Source organism: Numenius arquata, chromosome 9 (assembly GCF_964106895.1).
Source record: "Numenius arquata chromosome 9, bNumArq3.hap1.1, whole genome shotgun sequence".
NCBI lineage: Eukaryota > Metazoa > Chordata > Aves > Charadriiformes > Scolopacidae > Numenius > Numenius arquata.
In genome coordinates, this window is record NC_133584.1 from 11,631,680 (window position 1) to 11,649,050 (window position 17,371).

At 40.5% G+C, this 17,371-nt stretch overlaps 1 protein-coding gene across 3 annotated transcripts in view; it reads right to left on the reverse strand.

Annotated features, from left to right (window-relative positions):
• Window positions 1-15,822, reverse strand: part of ARMC9 (armadillo repeat containing 9) — a 51,929-nt gene extending 36,107 nt beyond the window's left edge. For all 3 annotated transcript variants that reach the window (XM_074153222.1, XM_074153223.1, XM_074153220.1), the window contains exons 1-7: window positions 15,772-15,822; window positions 13,907-14,032; window positions 13,258-13,428; window positions 12,078-12,233; window positions 9,282-9,374; window positions 7,987-8,011; window positions 1,294-1,451 (exon numbers count right to left, since the gene is read on the reverse strand). In XM_074153222.1, the coding sequence (XP_074009323.1) occupies window positions 1,294-1,451; window positions 7,987-8,011; window positions 9,282-9,374; window positions 12,078-12,233; window positions 13,258-13,428; window positions 13,907-14,032; window positions 15,772-15,822 (780 nt within the window). The remainder of the gene's footprint in view (window positions 1-1,293; window positions 1,452-7,986; window positions 8,012-9,281; window positions 9,375-12,077; window positions 12,234-13,257; window positions 13,429-13,906; window positions 14,033-15,771) is intronic.
• Between the last annotated feature and the right edge of the window lie 1,549 nt (window positions 15,823-17,371).

A 17,371-nucleotide genomic window follows, 5' to 3' on the forward strand; every position in this document is an offset into this window, starting at 1 on the left:
AGAGGGCTGAGATTATAGAAACAGGAATGGGAACACTTCTGATATTCTCAGGCCTATAGCAAGACAACAGAACCCTTCAAATTCAGAATGCTGTAACATGATTTTATTCAGTATCCAAGTCCACTTTGAATTCAAAAATGACAGAAACCAAGATTCACAACGAAAGAGCACCCTCAGCTGGACACACTTGGGAAGAATCAAATGACTGCCCAGCACAAGGCTTACCAGGGAAATTAAACAAGCATCCACAACAAAAGATAAGCAGTGCCTAGTTCCACCCCCACAGAAGGTAAGAGGGTATCACCTTGGAGAGCACTGACGTGTGAAATGGGAAGCAGCAAATGAAGAACAATGTGGTTTTTATTGTTATCAAAGCTCACGTGAGCAGACACCTTTTCTAATCTGCTGTAAAGCAAAATCCACACCTACAGGTAAATTCTTCCCTGCAGTAATGATGTGAACAGACAGTGATCTCAGATGCAGAGGAACAAACTATGAGATGTTCACGCTGATGACAGGAGGAAGGTACATACTGACTTATCAGCAGGCAGCACAGGAACTCCTAGGTCATTCTCCCTGCTAACAATTCACAGCTCCATTAAAACCACCTAGAGGCCACTAACATCAGCCCTAAGAATAATCTCCAGGTTATACAGAAGCTACAGTGCAGAGGCACGATCGCAGAGAAGAGGGCACAAAAGATGAAGCATAAAATCATCTTTGTATAAAAAATACCCGTAAGAAAGTTGTACCTTCTCCTGTCACATACGTGTGGCCCATTTCACACAGTGAATAACTCATTCACTCCTACCCCAGTTCCCTTTACCAATTAAATTAACAGGTTCAGCTTAGCAGAACAAAGAGCAAGGCTTTTCATCACCAAAATTTTGGATGAGAAGATTGTTTATACCACAGTGTAACTGAAACCAGACCTGGCAGCAGTTTTAAATATACAACCACCTCTGATGGGCTGGATTGCAGTCAGTAATCACAATAATGCCCTCTAATCACTGCTGATGCCAAAACTCAAAAGGGGACCCTCACAAGAGACCTGAGATGTCTTGCGAGATGGTCATTGTTTCTTCAAGATTTCAAGATTACACCCATCTTCTGCACTACCTTTACCCTACTACACAGGGGCAATAAAGAATCTCTCATCCAAAGTGCTGTGCTTCATTAGTAGAGACACAGTACTTACAGAAATGCTCATAACTACAACATTTAATTCACATTTTAGCGGCATTTTCTCTCCATTTTCCGGGGAGTGAGGGAAGCATCTGAGTCATCTCTTACCATCTTGCCATTGACTGTGGCCTCCAAGGAATCCACCAGCTCTGCAGTGACCCCAATGAGATTATGGTAGTCTGCCTGCATTTTGTTAAATCGTTTCAGGTAGGTCATGGTCCTGTGCTCAGATTCCACTAACTGTTGATGAAGATGTTGCAATATTTCTGTCAAGAGAATAATAAAAAAGAAATAACATCACCTTTTCAACTGAAAGGACAAAAGAACCCACAAGCATTTTTATTGCTATGAAGGGGCAACTTCAACTGCTGCTGTGGAATTACTTTTATTCAAAGGGTGGAATTTCACTGCCAGGATAATTCCATACTACTAGAGTGATTTCATTTCATCGCCACAGGTACAAGAATTTATTTTGCTTTAATTGCCCAAAGAACCAAATGCTTCACAGTTATAGCAGCAATATATTAGACAGTGAACTTCACTGAATATATTTGTGAAGAGGATACTGTTTTAAAAGTCTGTTAATACAAGAAGTTTCATGCTATAAGAGACAAAACAAGGCTGTGGGCGTCGAATCAGAGGATACATGACAAAATGCAGCTCAGACTTGGTTCACTGAACTTGCTACCTGCAGATGAGATTCATGCACCATCTTCCGCATTCACTTAAGCAACAGCGGGTAAAAAACATTATCACACTGAGCAACTGAAAAGGTCAAGCTGCCACTTCAAAGATAAAACAACAGGACAGGACAGTACCCAGAGATTCCTGCCAGTGTTTTTTAGATTACACTGTGAGACTGGGTGTTTTCTCCAGTTACTTGCTAGAAATAGACCACTGATACTTAGGTTATGTTGTGCTTTGCTTATTTTAGAGTAAATAGTAAGTCTTTTAAGAAAAATGGTACAATTCACAGAGGGGAAAAAAGTCCCAACATTCAAGTTACCCAGTTCCTCCTCTGCTATTAAAATATTCACTGAATTCTTCAAAGTTGCAGGGAATTCTCTACTTCATTTTCTACTTCTACATGAAACTTTTCAGGTGATTCCATCGTTTACTGGTTGACGGTGAGCTATACTAGTTATTTTCATAAACTGAAGGTACTAAAAGTTACTCCAATTTTTCTTTTATGTCTAAATAAATAAAATAAAACAAAGAGTTACATTCCTTGTACATTTTGCTCCTTTGGGTTCAATTACTTTAGAGATGAAAGAAGCAAACTAAGCACCGAAATCTGTATCCTCCATCCCAGTCTCAGACCGAGCCAAATTAGCGTTCCACATGGAAGTCAGGCATGGAATCTGGAGCTGTGTACTGCAGTGCACATCTTCATGACTGGACAAAACTATGAAGGGAGGCACAATAATTCTATTGTTACTGCTAATGTTTATGTATTTTGCTAGAACATTATGTTTTAAATTAGTTTGCTGAGAAGCCAGTATTGCTCTACTGTTGTGCAAATGGCATTGCGCCCATCTCCAAACAGACTGAATATTTACCATAGGACTTTCTGTTAAATGATGGGCAGGAATCAGCTTGACCACAAAGTTCCAGACAGAAGCAGGATTCATTTTCACAGATTAAAAAAATCTTGGGTTTAGAGTAGAGAATTCCAAACAGCTCAATATGACACAGTTTAGGTCCAAACAAATTAAGTAGCTAAGATGTAAAATTGGAAACTAGACAAAAATAGTTCCTATTCCTGGATTTGAACAGATTTATCCCACAATCTTTGAGGAAACATTAACCTTCTTTCATGATTCAATGTCTCTTTCCATAAAGAAGTAGATCACATGTTCCTGTAACACAGAAGCATTGGGAAAAATAACTGATATAAGTAGAAATCTTCAGGATCTTCACTAGGAGAATCCTAAACCGTACAAAGTTTCACTGCACAGTTATGCTCTGTGTTTAAAAAAACCTCAGCATATTACAACGGGTCTGGCTGAGCACTAAGGTAATAGCTTGCAGCTATGACAAAAAAGCCCAGGAGAATTTAGTTGTAGTTATTTTAAAACTGTCCCTTGCCATTTCCTCCCCTGGTCTCTGAACTTGGGCATGAAGCTCTGCTGTCCCACGGCAGCTGGCACAGGGGTGGTCATCTTCAGCAGAGGGGAAAAATGGGAAGTGCTGTATCAGCACCATGGCTTATCTGGTAGAGCCTTCACAAGTTGCCATCTACAATGGTGATCTAGATACATTGCAGGTAGTGATGTACTAATCAGGCACAAATATCTGCCATACAGCTTCCGACAAACAGCTTAAAAAAGCAAAAAAACCTCATGGACGTAAGAGATACAAAACTGCCAGGAAAATACTATTCGAATAGAACTGTTCGATTCCATTACAAATTAAATTGATAAGAGTCATTAGACAGCTCTATGAATTCAGGTGTTAGAAATTGCTTTAAAAACTTGTCACATCCTACGGATTTTTAGAGTTTCTGAAATAGGCTGCTTACATCTCATTTATATGAAAAGCAGTAGATGGCAGAACAGCTTATTTTTACTTTCAGAAAATTTAGCAAAATTATCTTTTTAATGGGATCTTTTAGAGCAAATGTACATTAATAGACTTTAGCTATAAATTGACAGTCTTAAAATAAAGCATGGAATACACAGAAGGTACATTTTCTTAATTCTAATCTTTATTTTTTCAAAATTTATGAGTAAAGGGAAAAAAAAGACAGCTATTTTATTCTCACAGCCTCCTTCCCTTTAAGAACGGCTGCTTTCTGAGATTCGTTCATGAATCACAGCATTCTGCACCTGCAGAACTTGTGACTGACACCTGATATCAAACTGGAAATCAAGCCACCTTTATGATATTTCTCTTATACTTTCTCGGAGGGAGCCAAAACTGGTGTGAAATAACAATAGAAGCCGAGACAGGTCACAGATCCTGTTCAAATCCAGAAAAATGCATTTGGGAAAAAAAACCAACCCCAAACCCCGCACACTAGAACAGTTCCCAGTAACATTAATTAATCTTTCTGAGAGTCTCACATTTTTACAATTCTTTAAGCTGTTAAAACCATCTCAACTGCAATCAATTCATCAACTTATAAATCAGAAGCATTAAGATAGAATAATTTAGGTTGTCTTTGGAAGCTTCCTTGATAATAATCATCCAACTTTTATTTTATTTTTATTCTAGAGCCATCACTGTTAAACTGCTACCACGGCTTTAATATGAGACAGCTCCAAAACAAGAGTATTTTTGCCAATTGCCATTGCACAAAACTAGCCACTTTTCAGAACTTTATTCCTTCTTCTAGATGAGAAAATTGGAATACATTTTTATTTAACTGCCATACAACACATTTGATTCAGAAATTTCCACTGGATGTATCTAGAGCATGACTTTCACTCAGAGGAAAGTTGGAAGCACCCAGTCACAAAACATAAACCTACTCATAATTTGCTTGCTTTTCATAGCCCAGTGGGGAAAATTTCCAGTGATGAAAATTTATCTTCCAACTACAGTCAGCAGGAAAAACTACCTAACCAAAACTCAATACAGCTCTTGAATGCAAGTCGTGGCAACTAGGAATCAGGGTCCAACTTACCCCTTGCCTGTTAAATCCAGGGATTATCAATTATAAACACTGGTCTTTACTGAGAAAAGAGAGTCAAAGACAGGAATCACAAAGTCTTGACATATCTTGCATTTTTTATATCACTATCTTCTCACACATAAGTAATTTTATTAAAGAAGGAAAAATATTTCATTAACATCTCTCTTCCCAAGAGGACAAGAAGCTTTCATCATTGACATGTAGCTGACCCAAGTACAGATACTAAGGAAGAGCTGGTCCTGCGCTGCCCCATTCCCCCTTTGCATTCCTCCCATATCCCCATAATTAATAACAGCATTCCTGCAGACAGATCAAAGACCTACCAGTCCAGGTAAAAATTAATATTTAGTTGCTTGTTTAAAATGTTAAATCATTGCCACTCATTGATTCAGGATAAGGGAGAAGGAAAGAGTGCCTTTCAGAAGCAGTTCATTTAAGTTACCTTGCAGCAGCAGTCGAACTGCACCCGTCATAGAAAGCAGAGAGTAACACAATACATTTGGCTTCTCTCTTTCCCTCTCCCAGACACAACTTCCAACACTGACAAATGCTTTTTCATAGGATAAGCTTATAGAGGAGGTAAGGAAAGTTCTGGACCTAATACCTACCAGAACCATTACTCATCTGTGGAGGAAAAGAGGGGAAAACAAAGGACAGAGGACTAACCTCCTGGTTTAGGAAGATACAACATACAGTAAAGCTTGTGACTGCCAAATGAAGATGTTGGCACAGGGCATCACCTGAACTACTGCGTGTTTCTATCAGTATTCTTGCCTGCTTTCTCATGTATGTAATGGCCAAGCCTTTTTAACATTTTAACCCCAGTTCGTATGAGTAGCCAAGGAGTTACACATATGCGCATAATTCTACAATAAGCTTTTCTCTCTAAGTGAGAGATTGGTTGTTATCAATTATGACAATGTACCTACACCGCAAACATGCTTCCTGAACCTGTGCTTGCTCTCTCTGTCTCTCTAATCTCAGCCAATTCTCACATACCTTGTCAGAAGCACCGACTCTAGCCAGGTTGAGTTCCTGCATAGAATGTGGCAGAACTCTCTGCAGAGGAGCTGCAGGTCCTAAGTGCTGCTGTGAGACATCAGGCCTCCTTAGGTGACACCAAACCCTTGCTCTTAGAAGAGGCAGTAGTTGCCTTGTCTCCTTCTTGCTTACCTCACTCCCATAAAAATGACTATTCATACTCTAAACTGACATCTTTCCACATTAATAGTCATTCAGACTACAGCAAATCTTGACAGGCGGACAGATCACACTTGACCTTCTTTTGTGCAGCTGCCTGACACATTTCTTCCACTCTTCCCTCTCCCAAAATGGTGGAAGAGTGGCTGTGAACTCATCCACAGATTTGTAATGAGGCAGTGAAAGGGACAGTAGCTGAACACACTTCCAAATACTTCATTCCCTCCGTTTCTGTTAGCACAGAGGACACACAAAAGGTCTGAAGCTCTCTGTGCAAGATGCCAATCATTCTGCAATTCTTCTCTTTCCAGCCAAACTGAAAACATATGGGAGAGCTGTAAGTTAAGCAGAACTGCCAGACAGATGGCTTTGAAAGCCATACAGGTATTAAAGTTTTTTAGCAAATAGGTAAAAAGCCAGACTGTAGCAGGTTAATCAGGAAAAGTAAACACACTAAACTCTCCAGGACACCCTCAAGAACATACATACCACCACACCCAAACTTGAAGCGCTTTAGTATGTCAGACTAATGACTGCCAACTATTTACAAAAGGCTGTTTTCAGGACCCTTTGCCATACTGGTCTTCATTCATGTGTTGCCTCTTAATTTTCTTTGCGTTTCTCCTTCACTGACAAAGTAAATATTCTCCAACAGTGCATATGTACTGTGGGTCCCACGTGATCTGAACAGCATACTGCAAAAATAACGGCTCAGATCCAAAACTTTCATACAAGACAAGCCTCAAGTAACCTTTATGGAAAATCCAAACTGACTCAACCTCCAAGGCATGTAACAGATCTACAAATAAATGCTGACCCGCATGCATTCAATACCATGACAGTCCCTATACTTGTACAAAGCACAGAATCTGTCCAAATAAAAAAACAATTAGGTCCCAAATAATTCAGGGCCGATCATGAAGTTATTTGTTTTTAACCAGAGTATGGAATTATTGCTTTCAGGAAAGTCCACCACAAGCAAAAAGAGCAACTTACGGAAAATAAAAAAAACCCACAAAGATCTTTCTATTATTCAATGAAAGTTTAATGCAACACAAGGCACAAAATAATAAAGAAAATACCTGGAACTCACAGTGAGAGATGAGCCTAACTTCCTCTTTAATTCAATCTACAAATATTAAGTCCTCGGTGTAAAATTACTGATTAAAGTATCTCAAGAGGAAAAGTCATTGTAGGAACCCAGCTGGGCTCATACAATTCCCTACCGATAAAGTGAACACAGAGTCCAGTGAAAAAATTAATGTAAGGGAGTTGGGAACCTAAATCCTATTTATTGAACTGATTTTTAAAAGGCACATATTTCAAGTACCATCAGCATCTAATGGGATTCAGTGCTGAAATTATTATTTTTAAAAGGACCCCAAGACACTTACACACCTAAGTATGTATGAACAGCTTACCTAAAAATGCAGCACATCAGAGAGTCATATTTAAATTAACACATTCTTATTCAAGAGATACCAATACATACTATTGTAGGAGTTTAAACAGAGTAAGTGAATAGGAACAAAATCAACTTTGTCTAAGATCATCAGACAGTCATCAGAATAACTGAACGAGATTTGAAATCTGGAGGATGCAGACAGGAATAAGCAAGTATGGGAAAGGAATCTGAGGAAACTTACTTTCATCATAACTAAAAATGGAGAGCTGGTATGCATTTTGTACAGAATTCTCTGCTTGTTTTTACCATATTTCAGGACAGAATAGACTTAAAATACAAATCCTACTCCTAGGCCCCCTCCCATCTCCAGTACATGCCTATGCCCAACCCTACCGACCTCAAGCAGTCAAGCAATAACTATCACCAAGACAAGGGTCTGGATTTCAAAGGATTTTTTACCATGCATCACTAGTTTCCCTGTCGTTGCACGTGTACTTTCCACTACTATTATAATCCATAATAATCTCACAGAATATCCTTACCACATCTCAGCATTTACCTTTGTTGCATTGTCCATTCTCCTTCTGTTGTACAAGAAGGAGCAGTTCAGGAAAATGTGCATCCTTTCAGTGTGTGTTTGTTCCACAGACACAGAATGAGAAACTCAGCCAACCGGCAAACCCAACTGAGCCAAATATTCCTACTGTCCCAGGCAACAGCCAGTGCCTGATGCTTCAGAGGAGAGCAAGAATAAATTAATCAATAATAAATATATAAAAATCTCATAAGTGCACGATGTACAATGTTGCATGGAGACTTGAGACGTTTTGCTGGCCTTTAAAGATACCAGATCCAGCCCCGAAGTATAAGATACAGTAACTCCAGTCTAAATGTCTTAACACCAAAATCAAAAGTCAAACTGCTGATTTTATATAAAATCAACAAATATGCAAGTGTTTTAGGGCAAGTGATATTTTATACCCAAGAAATATTCAGGGCTCAATTAGGATCCAGTCCATTACTCCATAAAGAGGATTAAGCAGAGAGAAAGTTTTCTTCAACTGTTCTATGCCAGACTCCTACACAAACCTCCGTAACATGGGAGCGAAAGCAGTGTTTTGGTCACTGCTCCCCATCCTGGCAAATGGGCAGGAATGGAACAGAAGGAATACAATTTCCAGCTCATCATTCAAATCCACCATGGCAACATGCTGCTTTAGAATAAAGTAAGATACACCAGGAAAAGGACTTTCAACTTCTATTTAAAAAAAAAAAAAAGGGTACAAAAAAAAGCAGACTCCAGTTCAGTTCAGCTCTCTTTACCTTGCCTTTAACTGTAGTGACCAAAAATGGAGAAGATAATTACTCATATAGCCAGTTAGTTTGCAAATTAGCCCTGACAACACAGCTTAAACAATATTGTTAGCAAAACAATACAGTCTGAAGCACAAGCCATTTGGTAAACCAATAATTTCTGGAACCTTAAAAGCCCTGGAAAACTTTCAGCTAGTCCTTGAAATGGCTAATTGAAGAGACTAACGGCTTTACAAATGCTAAGAAAGAAGTCAGGCCAGGTTGGTGCCTTGGGGTTTCCTCTACTTTATTTATAGAAGCCAAGAATGGTCATATGATAAACATGCAGCTTCACATGCATCTATACACTGTCTTTACATAACTTTTGAAAAAGTTTGGTTTTGCATGTGGAATATAAACAATGTTTCCTATCATAAAAACACTGAACTGCAACGTTACTGCAATTCTGCAATAAATCTTAGCAGCACACTCTTCCAATAAATTATACTGCCTCTTTATCATAATTCTAATTATCTTCAAAGTGTTTTCTCCAAAGGATACAAATAAAGTGAGAAGCCGGGGAGTCTGTCTGGCTTTGAGAGTCAGAGACAGGAACCTTTCCAATCTTGTCCTTAAATCCAATGTCCAAGAATCCTTGAAAAGAAAAACAAATCATGACAGCTGTTCACCAAATATGTACACTCTGCTGAAAGTACTGTTTAGATCACAGCAACCTTCCACTAGTAAACAAAGCAGCCAGCATTGTATTGAAAAGATTTTCTGAAGTGAACTGAACGTGTTTGCTAGCTAGCCACAAAAACGTACAGAAGTTAGAAGAGTTCAGTATTATTCCTAGACAAGAGTTCTAAAAACAAAATGTAGCTTTATTTCAAGTGTAAAACTACCATACAGCGTTAGCACCTTGTATGCACATCTAACAACTGCCCCTAAATTAAAAGTACCTTTAAAATACAAGCAACTTGAAAAAAACCCAAAAGATAAAAAGATGGAAATTAATTTTAAATTAATTAAATAGAGTATGAAATGAAAAAATTTCCACTGCTCAGTTTTCAAAAAGTAATCACTGTAGTCATCTTACACTCCTAACAAAATCTGGGAATTATAAAATTCGTCAAGAACAATTCCAAGTGTCATGCCAGGACATCAGTGATCAGGGTACAACATTTCTAAAATAAGGATTTGGAGAGAAATAACTCGTTTATGAAAAATAGACCAACGTATCAGCTACTGTCTTCTGCCTGACATAGCATCTCATAAGCACATGAAAAAAATAATTAAGGAAAAAAGCCAAACTACACCTAAGAATTCACTGAATGCTCATTTCCCCTATTTCAAACTTCCAGTTAAGCTAGTTTCTGCTGGATGAAAAGCCAGCCAACAAATGAAAAAGCAGTATCTTCCAACAAGTAGCAGGAGCTTCCTAAATTTACCGCTGTATATGTATATGTTGCAAGCTGTTCTCACAGCTCAGATTTGCCTTTTATTTCACCACGCTTATACAGAATTTACTTGCTGCAGTTCAGTACCCAGTTCAGTGGTGCACCACAGTATGCTGTATATTACCAAAGGAACCATGTCTCCTACAGAGAGGAGTGTATATTATTTTTCAAGATGTATTACACAAACAGACAGGAACTCCAGCTATATAAAGCATCAGAAGCCTGAGAAAAAAAATATGCCGTAAGAACACTGCTTAGTAGACTGGTGACTCACTGCTGTTCTTTCTCAAACGTAAAACAATCTGTGTTTCAACACTAACATGGAATGAGCTGTACAATTCCCACAAGAAAATATGCGTGACTGTGGACTAAGAGCTTGGACACTGGGTTACTATGAATAAACCTGAGCATCTCGTCTTAGATAAGGCATTCAAAAAAAAAAAAAAAAGCTGCTAAGTATAATTAAAAAAGAGTAGTCATAGCCCGTCTCCGAGGTCAACGAGTATATCTCATTATTTATAGCTAGTCCCAAAGGAAAATGGCAGTATATGCCTTTTTTTGGTGTTAAACTGGAGCTTCTCATCAGCTGGTACATCCAAAGTCAGCCTAAGGGCAAGTATCACTTAAGCTTTGATTTGATATCAAAAAGCATGTGGCAGCAATGCAGGCTGAAGATATCTCTTCCCACCACAATAACTGCCCACAGCTTCTTAGATAAACTAACAAAACTGTCCATGTGGCAGGATGGTGAGGCATTTCAAGCATATAACCCTGCAAAATAACATACATATTTTATAAACAAATTTGTGTATGCACGTGTGTGTACATGGGAGCTGTATACACACATATTCACAGGCAATAAAGCAGACCAGTTCCTTGATCCAGTCCAAATACAACTACATAACCAGCTATTTCCAGCATAACCAAGAAGTTAAGGCGCTGTTTTGCACCGCAGGAACATGCCATCAGCCCGTGAAATGGTGGCTGTACCTTCCCCATAAATATTGCCACCAATACTTTGCAACATCAAACCACAGCTCTGGACATCATCTCCTAACCGTCTTCCTGTACGTTGCCCAGAAAGCAGTCAATGTAAGGGTGTTTCATTACCCCTTCATCAACAGAATAACTGTAGACTTCATCACATCAAAAGTGCCCCTGCAAATGGGATCTATTTTGAAGTTCAAGCACACTAACTTTTACACTCTCTTCTCACCTTGCACGTGGAAGCCTAAGAACTGAACTCTGTAACAGCCGTTCAAAGGCAAAGGCTAAAACCTATTTAACAAAAAAATTGACCTGGAAAAATGCCTGTGGCAAGAGTCACCAAACCACTAAGCATGGCCATGCTCTACAGCTATGCTGTTCCAGCATTTTATTTTTTTTTTTGGAGGGGTGGAGAAGAGTCTCAGAACATAGACAATAGAGACTAATTTTCTGTTACAGGAGGATTACTTATAAACTTGACTTTCTCTTCTCCACATTAAATGAAATTGCTTCAGTCTCCTTATGCCTAGTTATCATGTTTGAAATCCAGCTACATATACACAGATAGTGGGGCTGGGAAACGACCTCAAAGCAAGTTAAGTAGACTTGAACTACTACATAGCGATTCCCAGAAGCATGTATATTTCAGGGTTGTGCGGAAAGGAAGGAGGGGTAGCAATTCTTACATGTGGACACAGAGCCAGAGTAGCATTTAGGACTCAAATAAATATATTTAAGATGGTACTCCTATTGATAGCGCTCTCACAACCTTTCCTCCGTTAAATATATGTTTCTTTATGATTGCACAGTTTCTGTTAAAGGAAACAATAAACGCAATTACAAAACTAAACATCTATCACCTCATGAGAAAAATCATCATAAATACCATCTCTGCAAAACAGATACTTACCTGGAAAAGCTCTTTAAATGAAGGATGTACCATGGGGTTCGGAACAAAAGGCAAAGCATAGAAGGGAAGAAACTCTGTAGTCTGGCTCAGCGCAGCTCCTTTTGTTTCCAGGTATGCCTTAAAATGGGAAATCCTTTCCTCAAGCTCAGCTTTGTCCTAGGAAATAAAGCAGCATATTTATTTAGAAAACTACCACTCTGAATGCACTGTAAAGCTGGCAAATATAAGCAGTGACCTAAATACATTGATATCAAGTTTGAAATCCCAGAATATTTTTTATCTAAAAAGCAACATTTATTTAACTAGAGAGCATCGTATCTTGTTTTCACTGCTCAAAACAGAAAATTGAAACCGATGTTGTTATTTGTGTCATCCAGGTCCAATGAAAGAAGAGAGGAACAATTGCTTTTTGAATGTAAATTATTCCTGCCTACTTCAGACCAGATTTCTAAAGCAGAGTGCCACTTCCACACTCAGGGCAGAGAAGAAACACCTACTTCAGACGTGCTTTATTTCAGTGATAAGTGCAGAACCATAAAATCCATTCATACAGCACCAGGAAGGGGGGAAGGGGTGCTGGCACAGGGAACAGACCAAAAGCTCCTTAGAGGCTGGAAAACACAATGAAAGCATCTAAATACTCCTGTAGCAGCTGACAGGTGTAAGGCAGGAGCTATTAAGCCCTGGCTGATCTGGGTGACTCTAGGCTACTGAAATGTCTCTTCATCGTAAAAGTCCCATGTGACAGAGATTTTATTTTATGACAATTTGGAATTGTTGTTTTCAATATGATATATTAAGCTGGTCAAGATTCAGCTTTCTGATTTTATGAGAAATGTTTATATTTCAACACACAGCTTCAGTCCAAACTGGAAGCAAAATAAGTGTTTTAATAATCTCCTATAGATTACAATCAGAGGTTTGAAAGTATCAGCATGCTGGTATTTTCCAAATTAAAATATTTCAGGAGCTCCAAGACAAGGATACCTCTGAATTCCATCTCTGTACTTCACAATACAAGGGTCTGGTTCAACTAAAATACAGACTGCAGCCCAAAAACTGGATACATGTTCTGTGAATTCTTCTTACTAAACATCCCATCCTGATCCACCCTAAAGACAAATAAATGAAGTAAAAGAAACAAAAGCAATTTGGAGTTTAAACTGTGAATCAAACTTACAGGTTTTCCCATAGAGTGTTTTAAGAGGTAGGTGGCAAAGTGGACATGAAGATAGAACTCCAGCTTCTGAGCAATCGGCTCATCGTCCCTGACTGAAGATGATATATGCTCCTCCCAGAGCTGGAAGAAAACTTTCTGCTCACCATTTTCAAATGCTGTAAGCAGATCTTTCTGCAAAGAGGAAAAGCATTCAGTGAAAAACCAAACACAGAAGAGCTATGTAGTAGGTTAGTGAACAAAGAATTCAAGTGCCATCTGAAGACTGAATTGAAAGTTTTATGCAAAATCTCTCATCACTCAATGACCACCCAAATAGTCTTTCTCCACCTATCTTTATTATCTTTGAGAACCTGAATCAATCATCAATACAAGAAATAAATCCCAAATTTTCAAGAATGTAGATCTGGGGACCCATTTTTACCATAACGGAAAAATAAATGCCTACAGTGTGTGAAAATCAGTCTTATCAAAGTACAGCAAGCTAAAAACCTGAAATAGCGTGAACTATGTCTCAGCTTCAGAAAGACTGGAATTCTGAAAAAAAAAAAAAAAAAAGCAACCAAACTTGCTGTAATAATAATTCATATGGTGGTTAGTGGCCTTTAACTGTTTTTAGTATTACTCAAAGTAAGTGTAAAAGATGCATTACCTGAACAGGCAAAGCTTTGGAATCTCTTGAGGAAACACCTGCTGGTTTAGGCAGTGGCTTCCCTTTTATTTTACATTCCTTTGTAAATACTTTCACCGTTTCTTCAAATTCAGCAAAATCCAAATACTGCAAGACAAAAACATATAGCAGCAATATTTTTTTAGATTATCAATGATTTAATGAGTGACCATGAATTGCCAAAGTCCTTTAAAGTTTCCCTGTAGCAGGGTCCATAAATGCCAAAGACTGCACAGCAACAAACCAAGAACTGGCACCTCATGTGGCATGAAACTACCGTCAACTAAATTTCCTCCTGCATCCTAGAGAATAGTACTGGCAACCGAGCACATCCTCTCTGACAGAACGATGCCCCTTGATTTAGCCAGTAATTTTATTCAACCAAAGAAGAAACAGAACTAAAATCCATTAATGCTATACCTTGGTTGAAGAAACAAGTAAATAGCTTCCTTGCAAATAATGTTCTCAGAGGGCAGAATTCTTAAGTGTAGCTCTCATCTCCACAGCAGCAGCCAGACAGCTTGAATTCTAAGCCAGGTCACTCATCTGAAGCTGTGCAAGCCAAATTAATAACCAAATAATCCAGCACTGTTCTTCTGAGAAAAGAGATAAACAGGCCTGCCTCTTCCTTCCACACTGTGCAGCCATTATATTACACACAACTTTCTCCTCCTCCCTTCATCTCAGGAGTCTCAGTTATTGGTTGCTGAGACAAGACATTACATTTTATTTTGCAAACTTGATCTGGATGTCCAACATTGCTACAGAGAACAAGAATTGTTTACTTTCTTCACAGTTAACATAAACACTAGTATAGTAATGATTAAGTACTTAAACCTCTTGTATAGATTTGTTTTCTGAGATCCACAAAAATACCTAAGTTGTGTATGATTCTGCCACTTGGTAGACTCTTTAGGCAGGAAGTAACTGTCCAGACTTTCATCAGACAGCCTGGTGAAAGCCGGGCACGGTGACGGCTGACTGCTGCTTTCGATCACCTCTCTGCAGCACTGGCATCTGCCGAACCCTGCAGGAGGCTGGGTCACACAAGCACACAAGGCAGGGGGGTCAGGTTGTTGGTCTGGTGTTCACCAAGGGCCCTAAGCTAGGCTACCAACACAGTGTCGATCAAAGGAATGAGACAGTAACAAACAGCAGAGATCACAGTTTGTGCTCTTGTTCCAAATCAAAAATATCCCAATTTTAGCCAATTTATTCAGAAGGCTGAAGCACAGATTACCAGAGGCACCTGCCCTTCAAAGTTTGTCTCTCACTGTCTTTTTCACAGGACTGTTTCACACTTCAGAAGAACTTCTGACTACCTCTTCTGAGCAATATGGGTAGAAGAGTGCGTAGCTGGAAAATCCTGCTTAGACGTTAAACCATAGAGATCAGTGGTCTCAGGACTTCAGCCTAGGCTTTGTCAGCCCCAGGGTTTTTATATGCCTCTGTGATTTTATACACATATGGAATGAGGTGGCAGCTAAGCAATGTTTTAAAGATCTCATCTTTATCACAGATTGGACCTGAGCCCCAAAATCGTCTGTGGATCTAACAAATGTAACTCTTCCTTTAACGAAAGACTCATTTGCAATGAACAATAGATAATTCTAGATTGATTTGATGTTTGACTGCTGGCATTTAACAGACATTGAGCCCTTTGAATTTACAGAGCATGACAGGAGTCAATATGATTTCAGGGTGTAGCAAACACTTGGCCAGGCAAATAACTCCAGAATTTAGACCACAGTTACAATGCCTGGATCTGAATAAAAGCATTATGAAATTTTGCCTTGATCATTTCAACCAAAAAAAAAAAAAGAAAAGAAAGAAGAGAGAAAACCAACCTCTCTCACCAGTCCAAGTAACTCAGCTTCGTAAGCTAGAACATCACCCATCGTTAAGCGTTACTGCTACGTCTCATCATCGATAAACCTAGAAAATTGTAAAAGGGGAGTGTCAGCAGACAGCACAGCGGTTCACACAGCCCCACACAGCCCAGCCACCCACAGCCCGTTAGCCATCTCATCTCCAAACAAACCGCATCAGGAAGATATCTCCCCATAAGGCACCTCCAAAGAAGTTTCCAAGCCGGTCCTCACCGATCCGCCCCGCTGCTCTCGCCAGGCCGCGGGACGGTCACACCGGCTCCTCACACAGCGGCTTGCCGCGGGGTCGGGACGCTTCGGCCGCCTCCTCACGGCCGAGAACACGCGGCCCTGCCGGCTTCTGAGCCAACAGCTGGCAGGAGAGGGGAGAAGCGAACAAACCCGGAGTGACACCGGCACCGCCGCAGCTCGCCCGGCGCGGCCTACCTGCCCCGCGGCCCCACGCCGCCGCTGCCGCTGCCGCTGCCGCCGCCTCCTGTCGCCTTGGCAACGGCGGCCTCACTCCCCGCAACGCCACGCCCCTTCCCACCGCACATGATCCCTCTCAGCCAATCCCAGGCCGGGAAGGGTGCGTCACGTGACGGGGGAGGGTTCTCCACCGTGCCGGCGGGCAGCGCCCCCTGGAGGGTGAGGAGTGGGCTTGTCTGTAGGCCTTAACTTTCAGATGCACAATTACGTGATTTCTTAATTGCAGCTGCACGCTGATCCTGCAGTATTTGCCCCCGCCACACCCGCCTCTGAGCACTGCCCTCCCGGAGGGGGTGGAAGCACCACAACAGCCCGTGGCCGAGGCCGTCTGCTCCACTTACCTCACAGCTCAGAAGGTTCCGTTGAAAAAAGATGTCGGGCAAAACCAGGCAGGGCCTTGCCGAGACTGAGCGCTGTGTGACGAGCCTGAACCACAGCCGGGGTGAGGGACGCCGAGACCAGCCCTGTGGGTCATGCATTACCTCATGGAAGCCTGAGCAGAACAAGCAGGAGGATTGGCCAAACCCCTTATCGAGGCTTTGTCCCAGTTTTAATTATCAGTGGTGTTAATGAACCTCTTGCCACTAACACCAAGTTTTCTAGCTAGACACAGCAAAACAGCATTGTGTCACCAGTGGTGCCCTGCCTGGGGTTCTGGTCTCACCCCGAGCAGCTCTGGTGTCCACCATGAACACCTTAGAAGACCCATGTCCTACCCCTGTCCCACAACCAGACTCAGCACAGCACCATCTTCCTTCCTGTAAAAGGCTCCTAAAGCGGGCAGCCAAAACTGACTGCAGAGCTTTGCATCTGCCCCCCACACACTGATTTTGACCCTTAATACCCTCACAAAACCCGAAAGCTAATCTCACCAGCCGGCTCAGAGGCATTCCTCTCCACTGAGACCATTTCCCAGCCAAACTGTAACTTTCCAACACCAGCGTGGATGAATGTGGTTCAGGGTACAGCCTTCCCTTGGCTTGTAATCTGAGGGCGTTCTTCTCCTTACGCAATTTTAAAAAAATTTAAGGAACAGGGAAAAAAAATAAAAATCATGCTTGCATATTCTTGCCACATCTAAAATTATCAG